Consider the following 21,160-nt stretch of genomic DNA (forward strand, 5'->3'; position numbering starts at 1 on the left):
TCAAGCATACCTTTCTACAAGACAGGAGCAAACCAGAGGTTTCTTCTCATTATAGAAGTATGAAGCAATTGACTAGGGAATGTTTCTGTCCAGCTATCTGTCATTGTGATGTCCTGTCTTCCAAAAACTTTGCAGTTGCTTTAGTACCTGCCTTTAACAATACTAAAAATATCAGTCTGGGAGAGGGCAGGGGTGGCTCCGCTGTTGGCTGTAGTATGCAAAGAACCAGAAGTAAGAAAAACACCTCCCCCTCTGGGTATAACAGTGGAAGGAAGAATGCAGAATAAAATAAAACTCATTATGAATATCCAATTTTAAACATTTAATAGTGCACTTATTGAGTATATTCTGTACAGACATCTATAGCAAGTTAAACATTTTCCTTTCTCTCGCGTAGATCATACTCATGTAAAGCACATTTACAATAGAAAACATACTTGAGGTACAAAAACCCAAAAAGAATATCTGAGGTATAAATACAGGTATATTTTAAATAATCTTTATCATGCTTAATCTATGTTTGACAGTACACTGTGGGCAAGTATACATGTTTACAATAGAATGGTATGTACAACATACAATTTTACAAATTCAGAAGTGTTTGATGTAGAAGAATATACAAGATTTTCCTACTCATGAGGAACATTGTTACTGGAAGTACTACATTATTTGCCATTATAAAAAAAAATCTTCATCAAAAAGCTTAAAATAATACTGACAATGGTAAAAAAGTCTCAGTCAAAATTCCATCTTGCAACTCATTCATACCCTAGCCACAAAATACATTTATCACTTAATACTGCACCTTGAAAACAAATCTTTACCTTTACAGTAAAACCTACAGAAAGACATCTTTCCAGAGGACCTCAGGACTTCCTACAGTTCATACAAGCTGATTCTCAAGAAGGGGGAAATATCCCAAAGGGTTTAAAACAAAACAAAACCAAAGACAAAACTGCACCCTCCCTCCTTTCTGGCCCCTAATATAACCCTCCAAACTGCTCACATGCAGGTTCTGTTCATGTTAACATGCAGCTTTTAGGAAAACAGGCACAGGAGGGAGAGTAAGGGAAAGAGCTTGTGTGACCCTCCCTAGCCAAGTCACCCCAGCTGCTACTGCAGGAGTCCTGCCACCTCCTGTCACCACAACTCCAGTGTTGACTTTTTTCCTCTTGAGCCATTAGAATACAATAAAATATATAAAAGCTCATTAAAACACCTATAGATAATGCAGGTAGGAGTAAAAGCAACAGACATATTGAGTTTTTTTAAACGACTGATGTTATTGGCTCTCCTCACTGTTGCAGGCATTTCATTTCTAAGCTGTTACTTTGCTCAAAAGTATATTTACTTAAATTTGCTATAGAATTGGTCATCACTCCTAAAAGATCATCTGGATAAGGAGTGGACAGTAGCTGAAGCAAGCCTCTTGTAACATCTGCTTAGGGTTTTCAACAAGCTTAGAGCTGAGGAAAAGGCACAACTAGCACATTTGAAGGATGGCTACTCCTGGTCCACAGGGGAGTCCCATTCAAGGTTGAACTGTATCCAGCATACTAAAATCCATTCTGGTTGCCTATCAGTGTACCAGACACATTTCAAGTTCGACTTCTTCTATCCTTTCAATCATTATCACACTCATTCACACTTTAATCTCTGTGCAAACCTTTCTCTGCTTATCTCAGTGAGAACATATTGAAGAGTACCAACTATTCCAGTGGATACACCAGTCCCTCAATGCACTACAAATAAAATGACATGAGTATGTACATAAAGCTAAGTATTTCACATGGGAATGATGAGCCTTCACCATATTTCATAATATATTTTGCATTTAAAGAAATTTGCTTCTCAGAAGCAATTCAAACCATCTAATAGACATTTTTTTTTTTAATTTTTATTTTTTGCACAGTTCTCCTATGTATTCCAGTCGAGGCCTACACTATAGACCTTACACAGACAGGAAGCAGCTTTATAGTGTATGGTATGGCCACAGTCCTATAGTAATGCTCACAGTCAAGTTCTCACGCTGTCATCCCTTCACGACACGACTTGTAGATGGAGCACAGGTCTGGTCTGCAGCGCGCAGGTCTCAGTTTTGGGTAATGTCTACGTTGCTGAGGTGTGGAGCGCATGGCTGTTCCTCTTCAGTAGTCACCTGGATTTTACTTCTTTGCTCTCAGGACTCTGCTGACTGAAAGAGTCTCGTATCTTAACAACTTCTGATGCACACAAGTGTCCGAAAGACTTGGTGTACCAGTCTGGCATGTGGCCCCTGTTGCGTGCAGGAAAAAGTAATGAAAAGGAAGGTATCAGTGACTTTATGTATTTTCTTAGTCACAATCAAATATGTATCTGGCTGGTTAAATGCCTGACTAGGAAATCTCCTTAGTGCTGCTTAGTGCGCAGCTCAACCGTACTAATATATAGATTTGCTCAAAACCAAGTTTGCCACAGTAAGGGAAAGTTATGGAAAGTTTTGTGACAACCTGGTCCTCTTTACTACCCTAATATTAAAATTAACATGTCCTTGCATCCAGATATGACTGTCAGAGGAAGGGGTGGGGTTGTATATCAATAGTGATGGTGGAGCACATACTGGAGGCTTCTAATGAAACAAACTATACCTGCTGCCAGATGTGCTCTGAAGCCAACTTTCTGTGGCATCTCAGAGACCTGCGTGCTTGTCTTTGAGAAGGATGTTCTACTGGCCAAGCTAAAGTCTGTTGAACTGTCTAAGTTTTCCACTGACCACACTGAAACTATACAAGAAAATTTACCACCTCCAAAGGACAAAGTGGGATTTCCTACCTTAAATCAATTCTGCACATGTAGGTAAGTTTCGATTTTCCTGACCCGCAGGGCTCAATCAGATACCTCGACAGAAGCACATTGACTCTAACACCTGCCATGGGTGCCCGGTCGTGGTCCACTGAGGTTGCTAGTAGCACACAAGCTCCTTTGGGGAAGTTTGTCCTCCATGTTCTAAGAAAAAAGAAGAAAACCAAAAATCTTTTATTTGACAAACAGTAATGCAAACATCTAATAAGAATTCAAATTAGGCACAAATAGATATTTACCAGTATAGCTGACATTATAAAGAAATAGTCAAGGCTGTCATATGTGTAGGATATAAACATCATTGCATATGAAAGTCTTACCTTAAGACCACAAAGTCCCTGGCTGGATGAGGTGCCATGCTGTTCTGGACATACTGGTATATATCTGTCTGGCTATCCAAAGGCTCAATTACTTTTGACTCTATAAGATCTTCATCCCAAAGATGCTGCTCTTTAAGTAAACGATTTAAAACATCCTCTGGTGTAGCTGAGATTTCAATGGTAGTTTTCCATAATCGGAGTGGGGGACCTTCACATACCTGGGGAAAATTAGCAGACTCCTTAGTTTTCCTCTTCCTTACACTTTCTTTTTCAAGTTTATTTTTTAAAAATTTTGTTGAAACACTTCTCCATCTGCTATTTCTGAGCTGTACAAGATCAGAGATTAGAAACTTCCTACTGCCTGCATAGTGACTCAGCTTGTTAAGGCTTTGCATGTGTGAGTGAAGGTGTGTAAATTCAATACAGTGAACATTCCTGGGCTGGATAAACAGAAGAACACAAATCAGTGCATGTTAGCAAGCTACTGCTGAAAGACAACAGTGTTTTTATATGATGTGCAACTGCATCAAAAGATTAAGATTTTTTTCCTAATATCTATCTGCAAAGTAAAGATGTGTACTGAACCTTCTATAATATCTTATGTCACAAGTGAGCTAAGACCCAGAGCTGTGGTGTGAGTGACAGGGTGCATACCTTCTTGTATGCCAGGTCTGCTTGCTCTGATGTGGAGCAGCTGACCCAGCCTTTAAACTTCTCCTTCATCTCCTTGAGTAAGTCATCCACGCAGTCCTGGAGGTAGCAGTGGTAGTCGGAGGGCTCAGTGTTGCTACTGCTGCCCCGGAGCTCCTCCAGGCTGAGGGGACGCAGGTCCTGCTCTGTGTACGAGTTCCGACCCCTGCTCATTTCTTCAGGTATCTGAGGGATGACAAGGGTGAAATCATCCTCTTGCAGCTCTCTTCCCAGATCACTGTGTTAGTCTGGCAGTCCAATAGCCACAGGGAGCTGTGTATGTTAGTTTTGTAAGTGATGGGATGTGCATGTGTCAGGTTGAGCAATCAATAAGCAGAAATGCCAAAATTATGTTTGTGAGTTTGATTTAACTCAAATTAGTCTCTCTTTTATGGGGTGTCTTATTTTATTCTGTAGAGTATCCCCCTTTACTACACAACTAGATTCATTCCCACAGCACAGTTTATCCTGCAAACTGAAGGAAGAAGGGAACAGTTGTCAGCTGCAAGAAAAGAGACAGGCACGTCTTCAGTTGAGGGCTCTGAAAAGATTTGATGACTGTGAGGAAAACCAGGACTCGGCTTGTCTGGTTCTCCATCGCAGGCCCTAGAGGGACCGTGCTTTAGTTCCTACAGACCCTTCAACCTATGGTTTGACAGTGTTACATTCCAGGATGCTTTTGTGGCCTGTCTTGCTAACTCTTGGGAATTTAAGTATAAAATGAGCACTGAAATTCCTGGAAATAGCTTCTTGCTTTGTAATTAGAGCTGAGGTTCACAGATCCTCATGGCTGCGCAATAAAATCTTGAAAACGTATTTCAAGTGTTCGGATGCAACAAAAATGTGCCAAACCCCACAAGTGCCTCCTGACTTTAGAGCACCGGTGCCAACAGAACAACTCTCTTCTCTTCTGGCACCACTTCTAATTCATGTATGCCCACAGATCAGGATGCAAAGGTTTTTAAAAAGCTACTTATCATGTGCTAAACTCCATTAAAATAAAGAGACATTCCTAGCTTTCCATTATACAGCAGATCTAAGACATGTTGATCAATATTCCACCCATCAGTTTTGTAAACAGGTGTTTTACCTGAAAGAGTTTCTTGCATTCAGCAATCATATGAGCTAGCCCTTGGGTTGCAGCCAGATTTTCATTTAGGTCCTTTTGATCGGGTTTTCCCAGGCTTGGTTTTCTTTGCATCACCCTTCACAGGGGAAAAGAGCACACATACACACATACACAAATCCAGTTATTTGTTGCAGAGCAAGAGACATTTTTGGGAAGAAAACAGTAGAATTCCCAAATTTAGAGTAATTGGTAATTTAGAGCAGTGCTGCCTGGTACCAAATAATGGCATGGTGTTGCCAACTTCTCTTGCTACTCTTTCTAAACCTGTTCTTTGGAATTCCCTCCTTCTACCCCTATTTTTTTCCATCTTATGAACTTGTTTATATTTTAAAAAATCTCCAACAAAAGGTAGGATCCCATAACTGTTCTACAGCCGGTGCTCTCTGAGGTGTCCGAGGCGATCACAGCTGACAGGATCAATCCTAGACCGTGCCTGTTGCACATCCTGCCAGCTGTGCTATGGGACCAGTGAGCCCTGCTCCCAGAAACGTACCTTGGGGAAGAATTCTCTCTTTTGAGAGTGTTCAAGTGGAAGAGGGAAGGTGCTAAGCAGACGGCCAGGTTTGTTGGTGTCATCTGGTTTTCCTTCACTGCAGCTGTGACATCACTCAGGAAATAGAGAAGAATCTGGAGGACCTCCCTGTTCTCGTCAGGTAAAAGCATAATGGCAGCTTTGATAGCCTGGAGACGCTGATCCTTTGGCACATCTGCATAATATCAGTAATTCTCTCATCAGCCCATTGATTTTCCACACACACAGCATGAATACATCCCAAAGCAAACTCCAGCTTCAAATATTTGACTCGAGTTTGAAGTGATTTCCTTCAGGATGCATACCATTTGTAGGAAACATGAAGGAATTTTTTTTAACCCACTAGTTTAACTACCCTCAGCTATTTCCTGCCTCACAAGAAATGCAAGCAAGAAGCTGTGCCTAGGCCAGAGTTAATTTTAGATTTAGCTTCAACAGCTACATGTTCCCACAGATGCACTAAAAGGACAGAAGCCTGGAGTCAGGCAGGGAACAAGCAAACAGAGTTCAGCCAATTTAGAAGTTCTTTGGCTTGCAAAGAAATTTAAAACATGAATGCATTTTAGAATAGGTAAATTAATTAAATAAATTAGCTAGCAAACCTTTTCAGCAGTGATGTCATAAAATATCCAGAAAGTGCTTTACTGAACACAGAGGGTTACTTTATTGAGCAGATCATTCAAAGTCATGTGGTGGAAAAAGAAAGTCAACGCTGTGAAGCCCCATACCATTAAACAGCTCCTTGGTTACGAACAACAAACAGCCATTGGAAAAATTTGATGTGTCTTTTATATAAGCTTTCTCCTCCAAACTTGAAAGGAACAGAAAATGAAATAACCCAGACCAGATCTGCTTCTTATAAAGGGATTTCCAATAAGCCACCTCTGAAGACAACATCAGAGTCTGTGTCCTGGAGCATTTATATCATCAGCAGCAGCCCACCACCCTCACTGCATGTCTCATAATACACATGGTACTCCCCAGATATTTAACTGGTATTTGCTTTGGGCTTCAGCAACTTTGTAAGGCTAGCAAGTAAGTTTAGAAAGCAGTTATAAGCAAAAATCCTCTGTTTTCCATGCTCTCCTCTCAATCAGCTCAAAGCACATTTAAGCCCCATGCATTCCAGTGTGCAGCCTGGTGCATAGCACCAAAGCAAAGGGAAATTTTGCCGTTTGCAGGGAAGCAAAATTTACAGCTGTTTTAAGGCTCTTTGCTTTACAGAGAGATAATACTTCCCGACCACCTCTGGGAATTCCTCAGACCTACCGCCTGCAAAAGGAAAGGAACAGATATTCCTGCAATGCTCTGTCAAACTTTTTTTGGCTCTAAACCCACAGGGCTGCTGTTTAATATGCATGGAAGTGGAGAGCCTAATTAATTTTCTCCATAAACCTGCTTGGGAATCCAAACGCACAAACAAAAGCGTGCACTGAAAAAATGGTCTGTATGATATTTTAAAACATCATCTCCACCCATGGAGCTCTGAAGGAAACTCCTGTGACCTTTTTGTAATTATTTCTTTTTCACAAGCATTGATAAACTCCATTTTTTATGTGATTTACTCTGAACACTTGTGTTTATGGTACTTATCTTTAAAGTAGCTACAAGTCGGTAATAGAAAAGCTTACCACTTAGAGGTTCTTTTTAAACAGTTGAGGTGAAGGATAGCAGAAAATGAATTATAAGAAAACAAAAATTTTTGGTAGCCTTGCCAATCCCCTCAAAAGCCCCAAACTCTCTTCATGTAGTGTTTCCTCTGCTTGTCTACTTAGCCACATTAGATGAGGCTTATTTTCAAACCATAATATCAAGTATGGTCAAAGAAGAGAAGAAAATTTAGAGCAAGTGATGGAAGATTTATATTTGTTCCTGAACTAGAGAGAAAGGTGAAATTAAAAGAACTTGTACTATAAATTGTTACAAAACTACAATACAAAAAATCCATTCCTTATGAGGCAGCCTGAACTGTGACAGTCACTGGAGAAAGGCAAAGACCAACATAGGACACACGTGTAGTGCCCAAAGCAGCAGTGTTACAAAGTTCCACCCTTGCTACACAAACGACCATTTGCGGTCTGCTGCAGAAGTCTCACTACTTACATTGGTATATCTGTAAGAAGGTCTCGGAGAGTTTGTTGGTCATGAGAGGCTCAGGGAGATCACGGAAGAATTGCTTTAACATGTCTGCTACATCATAGGCAGACTGGCCTTCGTAGTTGACGCTGTCTGTGGAACTCTCGTTCATTTGACGTAAAGCCTGAATTCTTGATTTGACTCCAGATTTCCTAAACAGCCCAACCTATATATACATATAACAGTAAATACATTTATAATGAATCCAGAAAATCTGAAATCCAAGCATGCTCTTTAGCTTAAGTATGGGTTCTAATTTTGTGGAAAGCTTTCCATGAATTAATTATCTGTTTTGTCCTGTTTTGAGTCTACCTTTTTCAGTCTGACTCAGGAACAATAAAAACCAATGGAAAGCTGGGCTTTGGGTGGTGCATGCATGTGGAATAAGAGCCTAGCAAAACGCACCTGATCCAGACAGTGGTTGCGGAGATATCGCATGGCTTGCTGAATGCTCTGGGGAAGAGGCTGCCCCGTGCGCTGCACATTCACTTGCAGTGGTACTCCAAAGACATTTCGGTCTTTATAATCTGGCACCTTTATTCTTTTCATAAATTTTGGTACTGCCCTATTTAAGCAAAGGGAATGACACATTAAATTAAACCTCTGTTGACTATTTATCTTCTGTATTTCCAGTAATTCAGAAAGTAAGTGAAACACTTTTAGTGACATGAACAATGGTGACAGTATAAATTAGCTAATCCATTCAGGGCTGGAAAGGGTGAGAGGAAAGAAAACAAGAGTTTCTCTAAGAGAAAGGCTTGACATTTGGAGCAGTATGCTGCCTCTAAGTATTAATGTGGTGCTACTCCATCAATGTTAGGAGAACGAAAGCTACAGGGTAAAACTGCAGGGGCCAGATTGAATTGCAAAAGAGTCAAAATAAATCTTGCAGTCAGTGACCCCTTATAACACTACTTCTTTAGGTTTCAGGAAAGATGGGCATTTGAACAATGAGCTTTTGTATGTCAACTACTTGTTCTGCAAAGTCCTCAAACTGGGTCCACCACCCACCAGTGTGCAGAACAGCAGGAAACTGATGTAATACATTTGAGTTTGTCAGCTAAAAATTTCAGCTCTATAAACAACCCTTTTGAGGGACCCCCCTCCTTGTTAGCCGGTGACTTTTGTTACCCCCACCTCCCACTCCAGTTTCATTGAGAGGCCTTTCCATCTGCTTATGACTCCAAGGAAAAAGTTACTAAACACAAAAGAATGATTTACCCCTGGGTCCCCCAGAGTATTGGTTTCATAAAGGGGAAAAAAAAGGCACAAAAATGTGAAAATATTGAGGTCATTTTCCTAAACAGGGAGGAAAGCTAATATCCAGTGTGACAACTAACAGGACACAGTAGCACTGAAAACAGGGAGACATTTAACATTTTAACATATAGTACTGCTATACAAACAGTGCATTGGGTTTACAGCTGACAAATCTGTTACATAGTAAAACAGAACCAATTTGTGTTGCCACAGAGTTAAGTTTAGAGCATTATTGATACATGTATGAATAATACTTGCTTTGTCAAAAAACATGCCAATGGAATGTGAAAAAACACATTGCGATCTCCACTGAGAATCTGAAGCATGCAGGGATAACTGGTCAATACTTATTTCTGTCTTTCAGAACAAACAACTTCTGTATTTAGAAAGACTGACATAATAACAGCCTTTGAACAGGAGGTACTTTGATGCCAAAGCTAAATACTCTCTATGACTCCTGGGGAAGGGAGGAGGCTGGCCTGTGGTAGGGACAAGAAAAATTTTATTTGCGTCCATTGCATCCTGAAGGTTACACAGGCTGTACTGCAGATACAGTAATAAAAGTGCTTTCTATTTCATTCTTCTGACAAAAAATACTAAACTGGGTTACAAACACCTGGCCACAGCAGAAATTGCTGCCTACAAAAAACTCCATGGTTCTCCCAACCTGTATTCTTCTCTCCATCTCTTTTGCAAGCTAACTGATTTATAGTGCCTTAAAAAGGGAAAAAAAATTTTGACTAGTGAGATACTAGAATTAAGAGAAATTTACATTATTTAATTACATAATTATGTGAAGGGAATAATGCAAATATTTAAGAATAACTGAAGAAAAGTTAAGATTGGCAGCAATTTATGCCACTGCTTGCTAACTGCCTCAATAAACAAGTGGTCCTTCTTTTGCTATAGATACTGAACATCTTCCCATTCAGAAAGCTGGTCTGTACTTCATTTGCTTTGGTTCCCCCACATATCCCCATAAACACATCTCTCAAGTCTTATAGGATTACACTTATGTAAAGGGTTAGTGATTTTAGCCCCGTCTTAGGAAACTACAAATCACTGTCAGCACAGGCTGGAGGAAGAAGTGCAAATATGGAAAAAGAGGGATTGGAGGGATTCATTGCATCTTTCCAAAAGTTGCTTGGGACAAGCACAACTGTCATGCTTGCATAGTTGGGCTCTCTATACACAGCACTGTGTCCTTACCAGCTGAAACCATGCTTGTTGGAAGGTGTGTACTTCTCCAGGAGAGCAGTCAGCTTCAGGAGAGAGTACTTCTGCAGCAGGTTCATCTGTGCCACAGACTGGCAGTTGATCTGCAGTGATGCCGAGCTGAGGCTGGGCCGGTGGGAACTCTGGAAGCTGTGCCACCTTAGCTTGTGCCTGTGGAGAAGATGGGAGACAGAGAAAGGGCAGGTTACTGAAATGTCTCTCCAAGACACGTGCAGGAATTACTGCAAATGTACCGCTGAGATCCCTGCCCTTGGCAGCTGCATTCTTCTGAGATTTCACAGGCATCAGCCAGCAGTGTTTCTGCCTCACCTGGTGTGATGCAGCATGTGCATGTGCTTCAGATGGGAATGTGTACTCTGAGCTGACCCACAGCTCAGTGCTAGCTACACAGCCTTGCCCTATCAGATATCCTCCAAGGGCTCCAACACCCTTCTTCCGAAGTCCTTTCAGTATTACGGCAATGGGAATCAAAAAACTCCATTAAGAAAAAATGGCATGAATTTTTAAGACACATCAAATAGGAACTCTGCACTTCTAAAAGTCCTTTTAAGTCTATACAAGCAGCTGTAGATGACTAAATGATTTGCACCACTTTTAAGGAAAACTGGAAACAAAGCTAGAAAGAATTAAAATCCTTGCTCTACTCACAATACAAAATACAGTCATCCATCCTGTTGTAAAACTCCCAGCAGAATCTGAAGGCCACTAGAACTCCCCCAGTCTCCCACTGTGCTACAGTGATCAAGAGAAAGTAAACAAGCCTCATTTTCCCCACAGATTTAGTGCCCTAGCATGCTATTAGAAACAGCCTGCTACTGAAAAATGCAATTTTTTGAAGTAGTCTAAAAGTCAAGGCTTTTACTACAGACTGACACAAACCAGAACACACTTATTCTTGGTTCTCCTAGCCAACGTAAAAAGTGATTAATCCTACCTGATGGCCCTCCCCTCCCATGGACCATTTCAGTTTGAAGAATTATTGTGCCCCAAAACTGCCTTAACATTGCTTTTTCAATGACAACTCAAGCTCAACATACAAACATACAACTATGAATTGTAGGAACCACAAAGTCTTGCACAAATACTTCCCTTCCCCATAATGGTTTTGGGAAGCAATGGAACAACACGTGTGCTTGAATGGCCACAGCTTCTACTGCACCTTAACTAAGAGTGGTGCAGCTACTATAGAGCCACTTGGTCTGGAGGGGACATTCCCAGGCCACCCCAAGTCCCAATGCTCATGGTCTCACCTGCTGGACCGTGTCAGCGATGCACCCACCCCAGAGTCTCTCCTGTCCTGGATCCCTGTGGGCTCTTCCGTTTCATTCAGTGAATTCCCTGTACTGTCGAGGTCACTTGGTGTTCTTCGATCATTATCTACATCAAGGTGAATCTGCTTTGGAGAGGAAGGACATGGGGAGATGGAGTCGAGTGCTGAGTCAGAGTCCCCTTCATCTGAGAACTTCTCTGACCACTGGTTCACTATTCTCTGCATCCCTTTGACATGGTATAGGATGTCATCTAGTTCTGGGAATATGTCTTCATTTTCGAGGTCAGCCAGGTCGCTTGTACTGGAATACAGGATCGAACCTGGCACGTTGTCGTAAATACTCAGGCGGCTGCTCACCGAACTGGAGGAGTTGCACCTTTTTCCCATGCCTAGCTCTTTGGAGCTGTCACCACTGTTTTCCCTCCGGAGGGTGAGGTGGCCATGTCCATGGAAACTCCCTGTCCTCCAGTTAACAGAGGTGTTGCTTTCTGTCGGGGAGAAGTTGCCATTGGAGAGTGCTTTGGGAAAAGTGCCAGGCTTATGATCCTCAGGGATAAAAAACACGGTGTCTTCCGCAAAACTGCCCCGGTTCTTGAAGTTCTGCTCCATCACATCACTGAACGTTGACTGATTGAAGGGGTCAAAGCCTTCCAGGTACATGCCCACCCTTTTGTTGTAGGCACTGAGGCTGCGTGTTCGTGTGACAGGACTGGGTGTGCTGACAGCACTGCTCGTCTCAGACTGACTACTGCTGCTGCTGGTCTGGGTGGAATTGGAGACGCTCCTCTTTCGTACCATAGGGAAGTTGATGTGATTGCCATTGAGGGCGGAAATCTCCACGCAGTTAAGTTGTTTCAGCTTATCTTCATCCATGCCCTCCTGCAGGATTGGCCCACTAATAATCAGGCCAAGCTTTGAAGGAACTTTGCTCTTGCCATGGTGAGAACTCTTGATTTTAAGACTCTCCATTCTCTTGAGCAGGCTCTTTGTCTTGGACTTGGCATTCTTCTCATTGGCTTTTGTGTTGAAGCTGAAGTTCAGTTCCCTGGGCGAGGGCAGGCTGCTGAATGAGTCATCGTTGGCTACAAAATTGCTCGATGAACAAACGCTCACTACTGAGTTTGTCCTGGTGGTAGACGCCTCGCTCTGCAGGGTTGGTTGGTGGCTGCTGGTGCTGCTGATGCTCAGAATAGAAGCCACCTCCTGGCGTTCGCTGAGGTCTGTGAGCACGCTCTCACGGCTTGCAGCGTTCGTAAGATGAGGAGCTTCTGGGGACGGGATATTCAAGTCTGGTTTTGGAGGGAAGACTTCAAACTCTTCAAGCCTCGACCACCTCTTGCTGTCCCTCTGAAAAGTCCATTTGCCACTTATTGCACAAGGTTCATCTTCATCTGAATCTTCACTCTGCAAAGAAGAACCCTGAAAGTATTGCTTGCAAACTGCTCAAACAGCAAAGGTGGTTGCATTTAAATACAATGTCCACTAAACTGCTTTAAGCATGACCTTGTTCCCACTGAATTTAAAGTGAAAACAGTCTTTTACTTCAGGGAGAGGAAGATTAGGCCATAAAGCCTGTCACGGGAAAAGATAACATGGTACAGGCAATATATTTTAACGGTTTTTAAATACAAAAGATACTCTGTTCATAAAAAGAAACAAACAATACAATCTACTTTAAATTGTTCTATTTTAAAAACCCTAGTATCCATAGACTTTTAATTAATTGGTCACAGTGGATAGCCCTCACATCAATGGAAATTCCTGGCATGCATAACATTTTAAACTGGAGTCAGTCAGAGGTTGGGGTCCCTCTGGACTCTCTCCAAAGCTACACTTTGTTGATAGTGGCTATATGTTTATACTCCTCTTTGCAATTACGAGATGTTTCTCATACATTCTGAATTTTAGTGGCTTAATTCCTTACCCATTTGGGAACTGAACAGCCTCCTCACTGTGACTAATGAGACAGCAAAAGAAGCCCTTGCACTGCAAGAGTGTGATGGCTCCAGGCTCTTACCTGGTCCACTCTTCCTCCCACAGGCTAGCAGCTAACATTTTAAGAATGTCCTGTGAATTCAGGCTAGCTTCAGGCAAACTTTAACACACGTAGATAGTGAGCAGCAAGAGCTCACTGACAGCGAAGCACGTAAGTAAATTGTAAATAACATGTTTGATGTATGAGTAATGCTTCGAGTACAATTACACATACATCAATTACGCCTACAATCTTTTAATCTAAATACTGAAAGGGAATGATCCTGATATATTTGGTCTTCCAAATATATGGAAAGTTTCACATCGGAAAAATAAAACCAGTGAAGATATTTTAACATAACACCATGAAACCACAAAATAATCTTTGGTGTTTAGACTAATTGCCACCCAGTTCCATGAATTTCACTTCATTTGTTTAATTTGCTTTAATTTAAAAACAAACACATATGCATACCCCAAACTGTAACTATTTGTGTGCCAAGAATACAAACATTTATTCTCTGAAAAACAAGTAAATCATTCATATTTCAAGTAGTTTATGTATGCATACTTCAGATCCTGATCACCTCCTAGTTTTTCTTTTCTTTCTTTTTTTTTTTTTAATAGGACATTTCAGCAACTCAGGAAAATAAGTGAAATACTGTATTTATTTCTTTATGACCAAATACACATGAGACACAGAGCAAGCATCATTTTCTTTGTTTCCCAGCTACTGCAAACTACTTCTGTCCATGACTCAGATGAAAACCCAAGAATTCTAGCTTGCTCATTTAAAGTTTTCAGAAGGAAAAAAGTCATCTGAAACAGCCAGTGGATAATAATGACGGTTTGGTGGTGAATGAGATTTGATTGGAAGAAAAAAAGGTGCAATAAAGTGATTTTAATTTGCAAAGAAGCCAGTGGAAACATAAAGAAACATATGTTTCTGGCAGCACAATTTTTCTCTAGTACTAAAAAGCTTTAAAGTACTGAATTTATTGACATCAATAACAAAAGGGAATCGGCTCCAAGTCCATCTGCCAGAACATGGCTGGTGAATGAAATTCAGGAAGGACTGAAACAAAAGGTAACATCCAGACTCTGGAAGATCTGAGGTTTGGACCTGAAGTCAGGTCTGGTCTGACCTCTAATACCAACACTGATCATTCCAGTGTTAGCAAGGTTCAGGAACAAGGATGAGAAATCTTCTGGTGGTCATAAATGGCAATCCAGCTGCCTACCCCTACTTTTAAGGCGTTCCTACATATGCTGCCTCAGAGTGTTATCTTCTGGAGCCTGGATGCTCTTTCCAACATACCTCAAACAGATAGGGAAAGAGGGGATTAATTCCTGGTAAACAACCTCAGAGCATTTGTATGCATTCTTGTTAAGGGTAGGGCAGCATTGTATTGCCTTAACTCAGTCATCTTTATCTGCAGTTGTCATATCCCAGGGGACAGTATCAATTACTGATCCCTACTAGGACACACACATAGTTTTAAGACAGCTATTGAGTGGTACCTTATTAGCAAGTTGGTACTACCTTACTGAAGTTACAGTAGATGCTCTCTTATTTCTCACCCTGCTCCACAGGAATCCTGAAGATTCAGGAAACACTTCTAATTCCTGCTGAGCTCCCTGGAAACATGCAAACTTTCTGAAAAGGTAGTTGTTGTATTCTGAAAAGATATTGGAAAGGAAGCAACGTGCCTAATCCTTTCCTTTGCAGGCTAAGCACAGTCTAACTGATCCTGCCTACATCACAATAAAATACAATTCTAACATGATGGCAGAGAACCAAAACTGAAGATGAGATCAAAGACAGTCGTCTAACATTAAGGTCAGCTCACCATGGCCACCAAGCCTACTCTATACAGTCTTGTCTGAGTGCAGACAATAGGCTCCAACACCAACAACCTCACTGGCAGAGAAGTCCAGTGCCTTTCACACTGAAAGCAGCATCCCAGGGAAAAGTTTGCTAGACAACATTTACCCGCTGCCAAGCCCTGCAGCTTTCACTCAGTGACAACACAAGAAGAAATGTAAGCAGATTTTTTACTTTTTTACTGTGTCCTTGCCAGGTTCTACTCAGGTGTAATCCTAAACTGAAGCTAAACAATCTGCTAGATGTTATTTTTCAGTTTTATTAACACACAATGCTGTAACAGAAGACATTAAATGAACTTACCCTTTTCCTGTGGGGACTAATTTCTAGCTTCATCACTGCACATTTGTTTAAAGTATTTAAGCGCCTGCAAGGAGCAAAGGAAACCATATTAAGAGAATACTCCAGTGTTTTGACACAGGCTATTCCAGTTCAAAGCTTTTGTGAAGGCTGTCCCCAAACTGCTCTGCATACAAATAGCCACAAGCAGAGTTTCAATTAGAGCCCTAATTTACTTAACTATTAACCCATTACATTTGGCTGTACTCTAACTTCAGAGGGAGCGATGGATGACTATTTGTTGCAATTACCTGAACCAAAGTAAAGAGAAGTTAATGGAAATTTGGACTAAGTTGAGAAGTATATCACATCCTACGAATTGTAATAATTACATTTGTTCTAAATAGCAGACATCCAAACCCTGAAACAGTCAACCTTGACAGACTAAAAATAACAGAAAAGTCTTCCAATTTGACACTGTAAACATGTGACTATATTTAAAAAAGCATGCTGCTTTAAAAATCGTACTTTATTAGCTGAAATTTCCCAGAGGAAAACGTATTTTCCACTTACTAGATGCTTATTTTTTTTTGAATAATGATTATTTTCAATACAGTCCTGGGACAAGACAACTTGTCAGTTTCAAGAAAACCAATCAGAACACAGACCCAATTTCTGCTTTCTAAATGGAAAGTCTCTTTCATATAAAAATATTTTTCTGAAGGACTAAAATTTAAACAAAAATTAATTGCTGCAGCAGCAATAGCTAACCAGCCTCCTTGTGTAATATGACAGCAGTCTGGATGCATATCTTGGAGTACTGTATGAATACATATGAGCATTCCTCTATTCCTCAACGAGCTAATGATCTGGTAGGTATCCCTAAAACAACCAAAAAATTTTCTGTCTTCTCTGCTCTACCCCAGACATTCAGTGTGCAAGGCCGAACACAGGCAGCTTAAAACACAGCAAAAGTCAGCGCTATTCGTGACACAGCTCAAAGGCAGGTTAAGCCCAGCTAAATGCAGGCTGCTGTGGTCTCCTGCCCTTCTCCATGTCCTTGCCTCCCCAGAAACTGCTCCAAGGACATGCTTCAGCTAAAATCTGTACTGGTAGAGTGTGGTTAGAGAACTGCCAGTGCTATGGCAAGGCAAAAGGAAGAAACAGGCTGGGCAGAATGGAGAAGGCAGAAAAACTGAAGCAGCAGCTTCATGGAAGTGATGATTTAGTCCCGTGTCAATACTTTCGCTCATGAGATTGTACTGTGGGTTGGATGAGCTAAACTAACTGAGCTGAAAACCAATCTTTCAATATTTCTTGGAGTTGAATTTCCCCTGAGCTGCGTGAAGAGTTGTGTGTGCAGGAAGGCGGCACAGGAGCAGGGCCACCCCTTTCCTTTAACTGGACTACAGCCCAAATTCAACAGCAGCAAAGCTGAGCTTTAAAAAGCCTTATTCATTCCAAAGGAAGTTATGTAATTTTCACATAATAATTCATCTGAGCAAAGTGAGAAGAAGAGCCTGTATCTGCAGTTTTGAAAAACTAAAAAAGAAAAGAAACGCTGATGTGCCCTATTGCTTCAAATGAATTTTCTCAGATTCATGAAGCTTGTACTTGAATGCAGAAAATGTATGCACAGGGAGAATTACTAGTTTCTTCTCTTTTCCCTTGCCTTTTATGCACAGGATTGGCTGCAGATGGTATTTACACAGGGCCCAATCCTGAAGCCATCAAAGAAAATGGGAAAGCTGCTACTGATGCTTTTGCTGCAAGCCATAAAGTAAAAAGGAAAAGGCAGTTTGATCTATAATTAGACCCAGCCATAACACAGCAGAGAAGAAGGGAAACAGGAATAATTGCCACAGGTCAAATAGTAGAGCAGTGGCAGGTTAGAAAAGTTATCCAGATCTCTCCTTTTTATTCAGATTTCATCTTTGTTCTGAATTTAGAAGGCAAAAGGTTCAGGCCTGCTGGCTGCAGCTGGTGGGCATATGCACAAGTCCAGTGAATTCAGAGGAATTGTATTTACGGTGTGGGTGAAGGGTGAATGTCCCATCTACATGCTACACAAAAAACTGTTTGGTTTTTTTCAAGAGGCCACACAAGCATCAGAAAGCTGCCTCCATCTCTGCTATAAACACATTCTCCTCTCAAGTCCTGGACCTCAAGACCAGGAAACATTAAACTGGTTTCAGTTCTATATTGTGTAATAATTTACAAATTTCACAGTGTTGCAACCTTTGGCTTATGCAGAGAGAAGTTACCACTGAATCCCTGGATCAGGCTTTATCTAGCTCCAGCCTGTCTGACCACTAATAAAGACAATCTCTGATTTCACAAAGATTACATCCCCAGACTTCTCTCCTACTCAACTAAAACCCCTGAAATAGGTGGAAAAGGGTAGAGCAAAGACCTTTATTGTCACAGAGGGTATTTTAAAAAGAAATCTCCTGACACACTCCTCACAAAAATTAGTAAGAAGGCACGATAAGGTAACCCCCAATGAGTGAGGTTAAATTCAACAGCTGTGAGGTAAATAAAGTCTCTGTTACATATTTGACACGGATGCATCTCCAAACCAGTTTCCCTTTTGAAATCTAAATCTCTCCAGCAATTGTCTCAGGTCGGCAACTTCCATTATATACATCACATGTTCTGCTTCAACTTTTGCTCAAATTCAGGAGTGCCGAGGTCCTTGAACTACACACCACTGAAAACACAGTGCAATATGCAAAATTGCCTTCCAAACACATTAGTGAGTCAGCAAAGCTAAGCTTACAAAGTTTAGTTTGTCAGGATGAGATTTACCTATACAACTGTCACTAACCTTCACATATGCTTTGCAATACTTTTTAAGCATATAAGCTCACATTAACTTTCAACAGATCTTCTCATCAAATTGATGCCTGTTAATAAACCACAATTTTCTCTTCTGGGTCTGGAACTTCTCCTTTGTTAACTCCACTCCCAGGTATAAGTTCACTTATCATTTCCTTACTGACAGTCAGCAGACCTGCCTCATTCTTTAGCTCCATCTTATTCTGCCCAAACCTGTCTCAGTGACACCTTCCTGAAGACAAGATGGGAGAGGGAGGGAAAGGGCAGGATTGCTGCTGACAGCAGTTACAGCCACTTTCACTGTTTGGCTGTCTCAATCTCAATTTTGACTATGCCTCCTACCCTGGCCACTCTCTAGATGACTGTCTGGATGACAAGATAATATTCTTTCCCATCATTTAGAGAAATGTCTTTGAGCCAGCCCTCTCTATACATCTTCACATCCAGATGTTATGTTACTCCCATGGAGCATTCTATCTCCAAGACATCACTTTTCCTCACTGTCTGTGGACTCCTATCTTAGCTCTCACTCTCCTTCACCCCAGCTCTGCAAACCCCTTCCTCCTGAGGATGACCAAGGCAGCAGAACTTGCCTCTCTGTCCTAGACCCCAAGTCAGCCCTGAGTGGTAATTACACTGGCAGCCTGAACCTGCTGCACCCAAAACATGGGACACTGGATCTTCTCTCAGAAACCATTTTTACTAGTCTTCTCCTCAGAAACGGCCAAACTAATTTAGCCTGAACTTCATTTAAGAGAGGCAGACTGAATGAGATATTCACTATGAAAAACTGTAGTGTGAACAGCTAACTTCTAAATTAAAATGTGGGTTTATGACATGAAGTCTTTTTTAAACTAGGTACTAGTCAGTTCTATGTTGGGTGTAACCCCAGGTAATTAATTTTGTTCTTATTAACAGAAGTTCTCACCCACACACCCAAATAAAGTGGTAGTAGCAATGCAGAATACTAGATTTATGAATTTTAAATTATAATTTTGAATTTGAGGAACTGTGTAATCTAGCTCTAAAGTTTAAAATATTTTCTTGATGGACCTAAATTCATAATTCCGCTTATAGAGCAAATTCCAGCTCCATTATACCTGTAACTAACTCATCACACTTCTTGTCTCAGTGGACAGCCTCTACTTTGGCTCCTGGGGTTCATCTGCATGTTGTTCTGCAAAGGAGGCCAGCTCTCCACAGACCAAATGATACAAACAGTGAATACATTACAACCAATTTCTTGGATGAGAAGTCCTGATGATAAAAGATTTAAGAAACCTCTTGCATATATAGTGTAACGGTTTCCTAGCTATGCACAAGGAGATTTGAAAGGATTTCCATCATGGTTTGCTATGTATTTTGTACTTAGCAACAACCTCTAGGATAAGCACGTTTCAGTACTTAGTTTCATCAGCACATGATGCCGCCAGTTATCTGCTGGAGAAAAATTCCCAGTCATTAATCTACATAAAGTCCTAAGAAAGCAAGGCCAGCACTGGTTTGCACAGTCACTAAGAAAGCATCCAAGAAAATTAAAATAGGGTCATCACTCTTAGATTTTTAACCCTACATTTCATGGTAAGATCACTAAATGACACTTCTTAACCATCTGTTACTGAGTGCCATATGCTATCTCTGTAGTTCAAGTCTCAACCCCCTTTCCACTTGAAACATTTTCCATAAAAAACATAGTGGGGTGAGTTAAAGTTAGCTTAATTTTCCTGCTTACATTAATAATATTATTAAATGATAATTAACAATACTGTACAGATGTAAACTATCATTTAAAATGCTTCAAACTTAAAAAAGAAATCCCTGTCACTGTGATTTCTACAGTCTTTTTTAATACAATTATTTCACATGCAGTTATCAGAACAAGGTAATTAGAAATTCTGGGAAACACTGGCTGTTACATAGAAAGCAGATTCTCAGCACAGACCACTTACTTATTTTGTTACCATCCACTGTGTACAGCGTTCACTTGGCTCTGTGCTGAAAGTGCAAATAACTCCCAAAGTATTCTGATTTTCAGTCAAGAAATGGTGATAGACTTACAGTTGTGAAACTGTTCCAAGTCTTTACTGAGCAAACCCCTTTCCTGTTTACACACTGACCGTGGCATGAGTCAAAATAAACCCAGGCTGCAGGCAGAAAGGCAGCATTCCAAACGATGTTCTTCTCCACGGTTTTTAGTGGGCTTTGCAAAATTAAACAAGGAGGTGTGGAAAAAAACCCCTAAAGGTGAAAATGTTGTGATAATGTACTGCTTTTGTCTAACACACAAGGTAAAAGGCCAAATTCAGACATCTGAGGTGCTTAACTGAATTACTTCAATTTTATTTTGAGGTGGTATCTGAATGTTTCTGGAGATACTTCAGTGTCAGATTTAAAGTCATTTTGTAAAAGATAACTCTGATGTACAAGCCACAGGCTTCAGAATGATACAGTTCAACCCTTAAAATCTTTGTCTCAAGCTACAGTAAGACCAGTGGATTCTTACATATAAATATTACACATGCCTATTACACAGAAAACAATCTGAAAATAAAAATCTGTTATTTTACAATCAGTAGCGTTATTACAGGATTCTTATGTTCACAAAACAACTATATACATGTATAATTTTGGTTTTCTCACTTTCATTAGAAAATTTACAATGTGTACTTCCATTGGACACAGATCTTTTTACTTTCCTTGGTGTTCAGAGAAAGTGCTGTTTTTATGTATCATACTAACAGCAAATCTCACAGAGATATGGAGTGCACAT

The 21,160-nt window shown here is 40.7% G+C and overlaps 1 protein-coding gene across 5 annotated transcripts in view; it reads right to left on the reverse strand.

Moving 5' to 3' along the window:
• Nucleotides 1–307: 307 nt before the first annotated feature.
• Nucleotides 308–21,160, reverse strand: part of DLC1 (DLC1 Rho GTPase activating protein) — a 203,789-nt gene continuing 182,936 nt past the window's right edge. For all 5 annotated transcript variants that reach the window (XM_048303347.1, XM_048303350.1, XM_048303349.1 and 2 more), the window contains 11 exons: nucleotides 15,577–15,640; nucleotides 11,395–12,818; nucleotides 10,118–10,294; nucleotides 8,054–8,213; nucleotides 7,616–7,814; nucleotides 5,474–5,687; nucleotides 4,942–5,056; nucleotides 3,816–4,037; nucleotides 3,162–3,379; nucleotides 2,812–2,985; nucleotides 308–2,275 (listed from right to left, as the gene is read on the reverse strand). In XM_048303347.1, the coding sequence (XP_048159304.1) occupies nucleotides 2,155–2,275; nucleotides 2,812–2,985; nucleotides 3,162–3,379; nucleotides 3,816–4,037; nucleotides 4,942–5,056; nucleotides 5,474–5,687; nucleotides 7,616–7,814; nucleotides 8,054–8,213; nucleotides 10,118–10,294; nucleotides 11,395–12,818; nucleotides 15,577–15,640 (3,088 nt within the window). In that variant the 3' untranslated portion in view covers nucleotides 308–2,154. The remainder of the gene's footprint in view (nucleotides 2,276–2,811; nucleotides 2,986–3,161; nucleotides 3,380–3,815; nucleotides 4,038–4,941; nucleotides 5,057–5,473; nucleotides 5,688–7,615; nucleotides 7,815–8,053; nucleotides 8,214–10,117; nucleotides 10,295–11,394; nucleotides 12,819–15,576; nucleotides 15,641–21,160) is intronic.

This window comes from Corvus hawaiiensis, chromosome 5 (genome assembly GCF_020740725.1).
Source record: "Corvus hawaiiensis isolate bCorHaw1 chromosome 5, bCorHaw1.pri.cur, whole genome shotgun sequence".
Lineage (NCBI taxonomy): Eukaryota > Metazoa > Chordata > Aves > Passeriformes > Corvidae > Corvus > Corvus hawaiiensis.